Raw genomic sequence first — 11844 nt, 5'->3', positions numbered from 1 at the left:
GACAAGCGGTTTCATGGTGACACGAGGCCTGGTCGCTTGTTGTTATTTCATGATAAATGAAGCAAACATAATATCTGAAGTTGATTCAAAGTCCTAAGTTTGTATTTTTGTCACTTTTCTCTGTAGACAAGGAGGTACTTATCACTCTGAAAAAAATCTAAATAAATCTAACAGAGAGACAGCAAAAACTTTAGGAGTGGCCAAATCAACAATCTGGTGCATTCTAAAAAGGATTTCTGCATTTGCCAACACAGCTAACCCAAGAGGCCTGAAAGACCATGCATAAAGTGGATGATGACAGAATTATTTCAACTGTTAAGAAAAACAACTTAAAAAAATCTAACCAAGCTGGGAACACTCTCAAAATATTAGTGATATCATTGTTAACGTCTACAAACATGAAACGCAGAGGGTTTACAACAAGGTTCAAACCACCGGTTACACTCAAGAACATGAAGGTCAGATGAGTGTTTTTTAGAAATCCTCTGAAAGAGCCTGCACAGTTCTGAGAAAAAAAAGGTCAGATGATAAACTTGCAGAAGAATGACGGGAAGAGAAAATTATGATAGGGGCAGGGTTGTGGTGTGTGGTGGCCAGTGGAACTCGGCACTGGAGTTTATGGATCTAGTTGCTTCTTTGGACACTTAATTTTGTTCTACTCAAAGCAAAACTTATAATACACAAGTCAAGACTGACGCAGAATAAAAAACAAATCCATTTTTTAAAAATCGTTTTACATTTTAAAGACTTTTCAGATGAGGCACTTCATGTTGCAGCCAGCATTCTCAGACTTCAGACTTGCTGATAAAATGGGATGATTGCTCGTGGCAGTTCAGCAGCTTTGTACAGCATGAGCGATGTGGCCACTTTGAAAACCATTGCTCAACAATTCCAGTGCAGCCTAAAGTGTTTATAGACATCAAACTACTAGACAGCAGTAGATACATAAAAGGTTTATCACATTTGCACACTTGCACATGTACACAGTATTTTCAAACACACGTTTCTCTGTTCACTCAGTCACACAGTCATATATGCCAAAATCCAAAATTGTTAGGCTTTTTTTTATTTTATTTACACATGCAAAAACACAAATAAAGTCATATGCACTAAGTGTAAGATGATTATACAGTAGTTAATACACTTGGGAATGTGAGACAGTCACTACTGGGTTTGGTTAGGGTATGAAATTTTTGTGCTCACTGAGCTTAATTTAGATATAGCATGAATGAGGAAACAGTTGGACCCCCTAGAGAAAGGAAGTCCTGAGGTCTTGTGAGGAATTTGGTCCTGGTCCAATATTGGCCCACTCATCTGTAGAGCTGGGTGGGAGGTCTGACATAGCTATTGCATGCTCATCTCCTTGCTGGTCATTTATTTTGGCCAGGGTTGAAGCCATATTAGCTGGGTCAACTGCAGCCATCCTGGTGGAAAGGACAAAAGAGCAGTTGGCAGTGATTAGACCAGTTGAAACAGGAAAAAAGGAGAAAATATACAGCCGTCTGATAACAGGAACAACTCACATTGTTGTACAATGGTATAATATTAGGTTAGTGCTAGCAGGAAAATGGGATAAATTTCACACAAATGAGAAAATCTATTTTGCTTCACGCAAAAACAAAGACAGGCACCTTTCAAGCGATGAAATCGGAACACACTTTCAAATGGCTTGTTCGTAATGGTTGTCAAACTGCTGTTAAGTATGCCGCTCTAAGCGAATGCTAATATTCTCACTGGAAGGTCTGTTTATTTAATGATTTCCACACCAGATGGAGAAGCTTACAAACTGTGCTGAAATGAGATACCTGGGAGCTAATGACACACCTAGATACAAACAGATCACTTGACATTATTGAATAATTGCAGGGGATACCGTCCTGGCTGAAATTTTTAATACGTCCTAGTAGACTACCCCTCAAGGGCAACAATGCGGCTGTCCTAAGAGCATTTCCATTATGTTGCCTGGGTGCTGAATATTTGCACGTTACCCAGAATGCCTGATGAGTTTAATGTTCACACAGCTGCTTTGGGTTTTGTGTTGGGCTCGGGTGAGGTTTACGTTGGTTATTGTCAAATGGATATTAAGACATTTCTGTCCTCTTGTCTCTGACTTTCAAGGTGATGTGCATCATGCATTCAAGTGTGGCAGGCAAACATTCAATATGGATGGGAAGACTTAATAAGAGAGTGGGGCCTGTTAGGCCGAAATAGCTAGGCTAAAGGTGATCGTGTTGAAACTACCAGTCACTCAGATAGGAGCTGGATTTGGGTTACAGTTTAAAGCTCACTGAAAAATAATTTTAGAGCACTGTGGAGTTTTTTGTTTGTTTGTTTTTGTTTTTTGTTGAGCTGTTTGCTTGAAGTTCCAAGGATAATGAAGTACGATCTTTTTTCTGCGGCTATGATTTCAGCCAAGCACCCACTGAATTGTGCGCCAAAGACAGATGCCGTCCTTTCAAGTGAAACCTCATGGACACCAAGTTCAATGCAATACCAAAGACTTTGTCCCAGCATCTTTTGTTCAGGTACAGTTGTTTACAGCCACCTTGACTCTTGAAATACTTTTTTGGGGGGAAACATTTATTGCTAAAGAGTTTAAAAACCAAAAAAGTATTTAAAAAGCAAATTTTGTTTTCTATTAACAGGAATTTAGGTTCTTCTGATGACGACTGGATTGTCACTGCTGCTGCAAAGTCTCTTAACAAGGACACATTTCAAAATTACTGTGTCGACTGTTTAATAATTCAGTGTTGCTTTGTTATTGTCTGTGCAAGGCAGGCATCACATTTCTACTTGTGTCTTATACACATTCACTCGCTGAAGCAACACACAAATACACAGACTCTCAATCTCTTTGTTTACAGTTGATTGTCACCACATGCATATTTTTCACATGGTCTCTCACTGCAAGCACACAACTGTAGCTTAATTACTGAGCCAAGCCCACCGGTCTGATTAGCAAAAGCAATGGTATTAGCCAGTAATGCTCTTGGTTCACGGGACTCACATTCTCATGTGACATTTTGAGCAGAATCCCGGGGCTATTACACTATAAAAGCGCCAAGAGGGAATCAGCTGAGAAGCACACAACTGGTGGCTCCTGACCTCCTATGCAGGTCAGTACATGATATTTAGGCAGGTCACAATGGAAAAGTAAGTAAGTGTAGCTGAGGAAAGAAATCAGTGAAATCTTGTATCTTGTAATCTGTGATGAAGCCTAGCGAAGGCTGCCAATAAAATTTAAGCTTTGTTGCATTCGATTATTTTTAAAGTTTAAAGTTAAGATTCCATTTTAATTCCGCATCTGTGAAGGTTGTTTGCACCTTCTGCTTGCTTGTCAGTCCTAAAATAGTTTAAGAGATGTCACTTTGTATAAATGCACAGCTCAAAAAAGTTAAGGGATCACTTAATGCATGCCATGTCCATGGAGTCTGGTCAGTAGCCCACTGGAGATCATTTTGTAGGGCTCTTGCAGTGGTCCTATCATGCAAAAGAGCTGATACCAGTCATGCTACTGGGTCGAAGCCCTGCAAAGCTGTTCTTGTGTAATGGTCAGTATCTCTTTCTCAGTTCTGAGACTGTACAGGGAGACACAGTGAACCTTCTTATGGTGGAAAGCATGGATGTGTCCTGAATTGACTGCTGGTACTGTCTCATGTTACTAGCAGTAACAAGGACACTAACAAATAGAAAAACTAGGAAAAAGGGAGGAGGGGGGGATAAGAAAACCATTCTGTTTTTAGGGAGTCTTGTTATTGCCTCTGCAGTACGCCTGTTGTCATTTTCATTTGCACCAAAGCAAGTGAATTGGATTCACAATGGTTTATGATTTCTAACAAGACAGATTGATGTCCCTGAAGTTTAACTGGCTCTGTGTTATACTGTGAAAAGGAAGCATTACCTTAATTTTCTTTTGAGCAGTGTAAGAAAAAATAAAAAGGTTGGGAAGAGAGAAAAAGGCCAGGCTTAAAGAAGAATGTGAACACTGTATATTAAATGTTTTGAATGCGACTTTGCAGTCAGCAGATCTCAAGTCAAATAAACACCTGTGGAAGATTGTGTGTTAGGTTGTGTTAGATTGCAAAATGACACAATTCTGGCAGCATTTTATGACTCTTAATGTTGTCCCTTTCCTTTATTTTTGCAGATACTCTCATGTGTGCTGTACGCATCTATAACACTGCAAGAAACACTGGTGAGAACATACTGTTGAGGGTCACCATTGCCCGCAGGCAGTGTATCATCACTGTAGTCATCTCCTGTAGTTGCCTCTGGTTCAACACACTCTTCCTCACATGCACGCTGTCGGGGCAGGCTGCTGCACGCACACAAACACATAAACAATATCCCTTTATCACTATTAAAAAAGTAGCCAAGTATATAACTGAAGCAAGACCATTCTCTTTTGTGAACAGAGGAGGAAATTCTGACCCAACACTGGATACAGTGGTCTGATTTCATCATGTATCAGTGTTGAAATGTTACCTTGAGCTCAGGCAACATCTAAAGCAATCATGTGCCAGTTCTGCTCTGAGTCCCATCTGTGATTGTAGCACTTTTGTTGTTACAGGTAGCAATCAAATGGTTTGTTTCGGATATCAGAGAAAAAGAAGTGGAAGGTGGCTGACACTAGTGCAAATGCAACAAATGTTAGTTGCATTCACGTTCACAAAAGTAATTAAAAAAGGAGGGGAGTCTGCTTTACAAATACTGAGTCAGACAGATATTCATGCAATGGTATTGTACAAATTTGTGTTGTAAAAGAAATGTACTCTAAAATGAGGCTGTTTGATGTGTAGTCTAACCTAATCAAAGCATAATAATGGAAGGCAGGCTTTAAAGGAATACTGCTGGCCAGAGATTAACAAGAAAAGCATTTTTGCTAACAAGCAAAGATTAGAGCTGTAATTTTAGGAACTCAGGGGCTATAAAAGAACTGTTTTGAATCAATGTTCCTGTAGATCAAGTACACAGAAGCTGGTGCAACTTACTTGTTTTTGTGACTACGTTTGACGATATAGATAATGATGACAGCAGTCTGCAAAACCAGGAAAACTGCAGCAGTAACAGCTCCGATTTTCCATGGTTCCAAGCCTAATTCAGTTGATTCTAAACAGATACAATAAGGCAGAGAGAGATAAATTGCAGGGCAGAGCAGGTGGAAGCATTAGATTTAATACAAAGTTTGACATACTTGTGGCTGATGGGCAGCCACAAGTATGTCAAAGTGTCCAGCAAATGTACAAACAGGAAGCTCTTATATGGATATGTGCAGTCTAATTATACATGATGGTTTTTCATAGAAGAAAAGACCTTTTGTTTTTTGCCACCGCTACGTCATTTTAAACAATCTGCCAGTAAAATTGTGCCAGCCCAAACTGGCATGTGTCTAATGGCACTGGCTCCTACAAAAAATATGAAGCAAATACAAGAGGCAGAAAACAGCATGTTGTAGCCTGTGTGACAGGAGGGTCCAAACTTTCTGGTCTTCCCCCACCAGTTAGGGTATAGTTAGCCTGCACAATTGCTCAGTGGAATGGAAAAACATCAAGCTGGCCATCTGCATATTTTGCTGGCAGAATCATGATAATGATCTGTTTTCTTCTTCTTTATTCTGCCCAAGTTTTTAATGTGGAAAAAAACAAATCTCCTGTTGAATATTTCCCAAACTATTTATAGCCTAGGATGTGTTTCTAAAAGTGTTTGAGAACTACAGCAAATCTAATATATGACTTTTGGAGGGAAAAGTTACAGCTGCTATTGTAAGACTGCTGTAAAAACACACACACACACACACACACACACACACACACACACACACACACACACACACACACACACACACACACACACACACACACACACACACACGCACACACACACAGACAAAAAGGTGCAACAAAGCCTAGAGAGGTCAGTCCCAGGGCAAACGCAAAGACCACATTGCAATCACCAATCAATCTACCATGCATGTCTTTGGGCTATGTAAAATACATAGTTATCTATACTGTAAGTTTAGCTTTTACCTGGATCTTTAACTAGCTCATTGGTCTCCCCCAATGCCTCTCCTTCAGTCCTCGGGTGTTCGGCTAGATCATCATTCATAAAATTATCCAGTGTAGGATGGGCATCAGCTGGGTCATACAGGGAAAGGTCATTGGTCGGGGTGATGATCTCATTGCTGTTAAATTTCTCATCATCTAGGTTTCTTTCTTCAGTCTCCACATCAATGAGGAATAAATCCACAGTGGAAGCCTGGTTCTCAGAGCTCTGCAATATGGTGGTTTCAGCACCACCATCAGGTTCTGGGCCAGAGATCCCCACCACATCTAGAAGTGAGGTTTAGTATGTGACACACACATGAAAATGAAGAGTAGAGGCCTAGACTAAGGTTTTGTCAAGTGGAGCAGTGGAATGTAGAATAAAGTACAGATGTGCCATAGCTAAAAGACCCTGATGGGTCGTGATTTGTATGCATTTGTAGCAGAAAGTGTCTTTTCTTTTTTGCATAGGTCTCAATGACCAATGACCGTAGAGGAATGGAGGATTAAACTGGTAAAGGATTCATGTTTGTATCAATGTACTCAGAGTAGAAATGTCAGATTTTCTGAGTAAACAGAGCAGGACTAGCCAGTGTTAAATATTCTTATTTACATTATAGGGGTTTTCGGACATAGTCTAGTAACCAGCCTTTTTTGTTGCACTAAAAGCTGTTATAGTCCTAATTTAAGGTCTTTAAGTATGTTATGATGCACACAATGCAATGCTCAACCAAATCTGCTGAGTCTTATGCAAATGCAATTTTAAAGACCATGGCAGTTTTAAGTTTTTGTGACCCAAATTATGAGCTGGTTCTAGATATTCTGCATTTCAGATATTTAACAGAGACAGATGAACTAAGATTAAAGTTAATATGACAGATAAAACTTACTCTGTCTAAAAGATGAAAGATTATAGACTGAAACCTTATTTCTTAGTGTAGGTTACACTTCAGTTCCTGTGCATTTTCTACATTTTTGCAACTCCACCTCACCTTGATCCTTTTTTGTACTGTCAATTGAAGTCTCCGAAGCAAGCTGCTCCTCTTCTGCTTCTTTTTGGCCATCTCTTTTATTCACGAGCACCACTGATTTCCTCTTGATCACACTCTCTCCATCTCTGTCATCTACTTTTGCTTCCCCCACAGTTGTACCTCCTAATTCTACCTCTACTGAAGCTCCTTCCTCCACTAAATGACCTTGTTCTTGTTTTTCTTCTGGTCCATCTGGCTCTTTAGCTATGTTTACATCTTCCTCCTCAAGTATTGGCTCTCTGACTGCAGTTTGTGTGGCTTCTATCTGATAATTGTCCAAAAGCAGCGCTATTGTCTCACCTGCTGTTTTGTCTAGCCAAGTTTCTTTCTTATCTCCTATTTGTTCCACATCAGCCTCTCCAAGATTGAGTTCAGGCTCTCTGTGTACTGCCACCTCCTCAACATACAGAGTTTCCTTTGTCTCCTGTATTTCTGTTAGTGTTGCACCTTTTTCTTCTGAAAGCACAGCCTGATCTTTGTTGTCCTCCTGAACTTTTGCCATTACAGCTGAATCCTCTCCTGTCTCGTCTAAAGTGGCTCCAACTCCTTCTACAACCTCATCACTGAATTCAGTTCCTAGAGTCTCATCAATAACCCTCACAGTGTCTGCTTCTCTGACTCCAGTTTCTACACCTGCTGTGGTTTTCTCCACAGATCCAGCTGCTGTTTCATGCTCTTCCATGACAACTCCTCTATCAGTTACATCTTCAGATGCATCCACCCCTGCTTCATCCTGCTTCTCTTCAACACCAGCATCTTCTTCACTGATGCCCATATTTTCATCCTCCACTTTCTGCTCCAGCACTTCTGCCTCAAAGTCAGCTTCTTCCTCAGCTGCTTTCTGGACTGTGCCCGGATCCACTTTTGCATCACTCCCTCCATCCGCTTGTCCGAGAGCGACCTCCACCACCTTCTCCAGCAGTTGTTTCAGCACTTCCTCTGTCCTACGACCCTCCACTTGCTCTGAGGCTTCCTGCACAGCTTGCTGCACCTCCTTCAGGCTAGGAGGGGACAGTACTGCTGGTGCCACCCCTGCAGAGGTTAGCTCTGGTTCCTGTGGTGAGGTCCGTCCATAGTGGGTGCCCTCAGTGGAGGACTGGATAGAGGTCATCAGACCTAAGTACACAGTGAACAAACGGGAATATAGTACGTTTAATGACATTTAATTTTTTTTTTGATAGTGATGAATATTGATAATTTAATATACCTAAGGACTAGTTACTACATCTTTGTATATAATATGCATGACATTTTCACATGTAATGAACATATAAAGTATATGTGGTAGCATTATCTCAGATTGCCAGTGAATCAAATCTAAACACATCTATTTATACTTGTTCCTTCACTTTGTCATACTATTATTTATTCATTTTGTAGATTATAGTTAATTAAACTAGTGGTTTGGAATCAGTAAGCAGTTGTGACTCGTTCATCAGAACATCTCTGTATACATAATCACACCTATCTACTACCTCCCTACCTTGTATTATTAAAACCACTAGGAATCCTTTCAAAGCGCAGTACTCCATGTGTACTCCAAATGTGTACTCCAAAGCAATCACAGTAATTTCCAGGAAGATCCTTTTAATGTCTTTTGTTTCTAGAAATCTTGCTCAAAATGCCAAGTGTGAGTGTGTACACCATCACAAGACATACACTGAGACTTGGTTGGACTGCAAATACCCAAATGGAGTGTGATCCCAGCAGGTGACGAAGAAATGAGGGAGGGTGGAAAACAAACATTGCCATGTTAAATATTGTCACCTCAAGGTTTCTCTGTACCACCAGGTGTCCCTATGGTGTCGTTAGATGAAGTAGCACCGCAGCGCTAAATGGTTTTGAGGCTCTTACAAGGGTTGTGGTGAAGCATGGACGGCATGTCACACACACAGTGAACTCTGGAGGAGCAATTATAAGGAGAGTGTGAGTGATGCAACCATTTAGGCCTGAAACAGTGCTAGAGAAAGCAGAGCTGAGTTGGAGCCCAAAAGACTACAAACAAAATTTCACAATATTTAAAAATATTTAATGAGTTAGTTTACAGAGTGAAAAAAATCCCTTATGTTACCAGGTTTTTTATTATATAAAGCATTTGTTTCTACTAAGATGCCCAGTTCTCTGTTATCAGTCCGATGTGCACAGCTAGGATGTCGAACAGCACAGTGATGCCTTATGGTTTCCTATTGTTGCATCTAGGGTGTTTCTATTCAATCTCTTGATTGCATGATTAGTGTGGAAATCCAAGGAAATTGGAAGCAGGTGTTTCATTAATTGGGTTGTTTCTGTGAATGCACATAGTGTATGGCTAGAGGCAATGAAAAATCCCTAGGTGGGTTTTTTTTTATGCAGTTTATTTATATTCATGTCTAGGTTAGCATCACAGAGGCACTCCAAGAGCACCAAACACCCACTTGGATAGTTTTGTTTTTTATATGCATACAGTCATTGAAGTAAGCATGCATATCCATATTGTAAAAGTACAACAGCCGAATAAAGTAACCAAACATTGTTCTGTTACTACACCTAGTTTATCACATGCTACCTCCATATATCTAGGGCTGCTTAGGTTGTCCACCTCTATGTTACAGACAGCAATATCTCAGGACTTTTTGGATGGTTGGATGCATGTAAAGCTTGACTGTGGTGATCAACAGCCATTTGTGTCTTTCTATTCATGCATGCATCCTAATGACTTTGCTTGCCTCTGATGTTCTCTATTGACATTAGGAGATTCAGATTTATGTCTTTGAGTAAAGAGACAAATAATCTACAGTGACCAACTAATTTATCGGATGACCATCAAATTTTGCTAATGCTTGAATTTGTTCACTGTGCTTTGCAAACTATAAATGCAAAACGGTCAAACTTTCTGATTGTAGCATGCTGATGTCAGTGCCATAGCTCAAAAAACAGCACACAGCACTATGTCTGTGAAGTTTGTTAGTTTCAAACTGAGATCAATCATTAGTAAATAGTAATCTTAGCTGAAGAAATAAGACCAATGTACTGCCTAAGAAGACAGAAACATGACCAAAAAAAACCCAGCAAATCCAAGTCAATGAGATTTTGATGAAGAAACCTTCTGCTGCTCTCTTGACCCAGTGAGAAGGGTCACCACAGCAGTTTTACACCAGATCTCCTTGCTTACACAACCCGAAAGGGGATTTGCATCTCTGGCTGGAATTGAACCAGCAACGTTTGCTTTCCAGGCAAATGTGTAAACACCACACTATGGAGCATATTCAGTGTGGTTTGGATTATATGACATCGTATGCACTTTCCATCTTTACACTTTAAAATAAGCTGAGTAATTTCATTAGCACAATTTATCGTCATGCTAGATTTTCGCTATCATCTCAACTTTGGTAGCATGACTAGAGCCATTCACTAAACATAAATACCTCTATTCATTCACCCCCACGTCAGTGTGTACTGGAATGTAACATTTTTTTTACCCCACCGCGACACAAGAACACACACCACCACCACCCCCATTCCTCGACCTCTGTAAGAAAAAGTAGTGCCTTTGATAGCTCATACCGTAGCTGCATTGTGATCTGCCTAATAATAGTAAGACTTCTGGGAAGCTTTAATGTATCTTGCTTTTCAATGAATCATCTGATCCTCACCAAAGGCTACACTGATTCTTTCACCACAGGACCAGCATGGCAAAATGATAAATTCCTGTCATCGAATCAGCAAGATTCCTTCATCTACAAGTTTATTATCTTTCAGACTCATCAGTCTATTGGTCTGTTCTGAGTTATGAAACCAAATATGGATATAATCATGTTTTTTTAAAAAACAAAACAAAACATCATTTTATGATAAGAATGTGTCAGTGGAATTCTCTGTAGTTCTTTGTGTTCCTTTTGAAGCCACATGTAGTGCTGCGCAGTGCTCCCTGCTTCATTTTGATTTTCTTGACAATTCACTGCCAAATCTGCACTTCTGCATATTAAAGACACTCTGTGTCAAAACAAACCAGAGATAGAAACTGAGACTTGGTTGCTTCAGAGGAGCAACAAGACATAACTCAATTGTTTTGTTCTCTGCTTTCTTTGTTTAATGCTTTTAAAGTCTCTTCAACTTTTACTTTCTGATCTCGCTCGCTCTCATTTGTGACTCCAGGAGATTTGGTCTGAAAGGTTAATACAGTCACATGAGCTTCACACTGTGCTTTGTGCTACCAGGCAGTAGCACCTCATACTTAGCTTGTGACTAAGTCTGGGAGAGGGGGATTATTACCAAGATGCATACTGTATGCATCCTAACACATATGTCTGATAAGTTTGATGATAGCTTAAAATAAGACAAATAAATGTGGGCAAGACACAGGTGAAAGCAATCACCTAAAATCAAACCAAACGATGTAGAAAAGGATAACAAGCAAAAGCTAACTCACACATGAAACAGGAGGAACACAAACTTGTCTTACTAAACCACAAGAAAACCATGACAAGGCAAAAAATGAAATTAGATCTTTATTAATGTGAATGGTCAGTGACCCATAGTTGACACTGTCCCTATTTATGCAACGGATTTCCCCGAAGGTGAATAAAATAGACCTTATTCTATTATTTTATCTTATTCCTGTCATCTTACCAAAGGGAAACTCTAGAAAGTGCACAGCCTCTGAAGCTGCTCTGTGTTTAGGGCTGAGGGCAGCAGCACCTTGTGCAGTGCTGTGAGTGCATAAGAGCTGCTATCTGTATTTTGCATGTCAGTGTTGGAATTTCAGAGGCGGTCTCTATGAAGAAAGGGCAGTG

General features: G+C 40.1%; 1 protein-coding gene across 4 annotated transcripts; it reads right to left on the bottom strand.

The window, feature by feature from the left end:
- Positions 1-1045: 1045 nt before the first annotated feature.
- On the bottom strand, positions 1046-8781 carry LOC308396326 (uncharacterized protein). Of its 4 annotated transcripts, none has more exons than XM_080881532.1 (6): positions 8556-8781; positions 7034-8188; positions 6027-6329; positions 4992-5109; positions 4208-4318; positions 1046-1424 (listed from the first exon to the last, which is right to left on the bottom strand). In XM_080881532.1, exons 1-6 carry the CDS (start codon positions 8602-8604, stop codon positions 1250-1252), a joined length of 1911 nt encoding a protein of 636 aa, XP_080737658.1. In that variant the 5' UTR covers positions 8605-8781; the 3' UTR covers positions 1046-1249. The 4 variants fall into 4 exon arrangements, with proteins under 4 accessions (XP_080737658.1, XP_080737659.1, XP_080737661.1 ...); XM_080881533.1 differs by having other exon boundaries at positions 4208-4315; XM_080881535.1 differs by having other exon boundaries at positions 6027-6134.
- Between the last annotated feature and the right edge of the window lie 3063 nt (positions 8782-11844).

This window comes from Rhamphochromis sp. 'chilingali', assembly GCF_963969265.1.
Source record: "Rhamphochromis sp. 'chilingali' genome assembly, chromosome: 4".
Lineage (NCBI taxonomy): Eukaryota > Metazoa > Chordata > Actinopteri > Cichliformes > Cichlidae > Rhamphochromis > Rhamphochromis sp. 'chilingali'.
The sequence above is the reverse complement of the archived record's forward strand: the minus strand, read 5'-3'. Positions and strand labels throughout refer to the sequence as shown.

Bases quoted from the DNA above. Each gene is read 5' to 3' on its own strand.
- LOC308396326 (XM_080881532.1), bottom strand. From the start codon at position 8,604: ATGGAGTACTGCGCTTTGAAAGGATTCCTAGTGGTTTTAATAATACAA. The intron at 5,110-6,026 runs GTAAAAGCTAAA...GTATCTGTTTAG, and splicing joins TGAGCTAGTTAAAGATCCAG to AATCAACTGAATTAGGCTTG. The intron at 1,425-4,207 runs GTATGTTCTCAC...CCTTTCCACCAG, and splicing joins GGCAATGGTGACCCTCAACA to GATGGCTGCAGTTGACCCAG.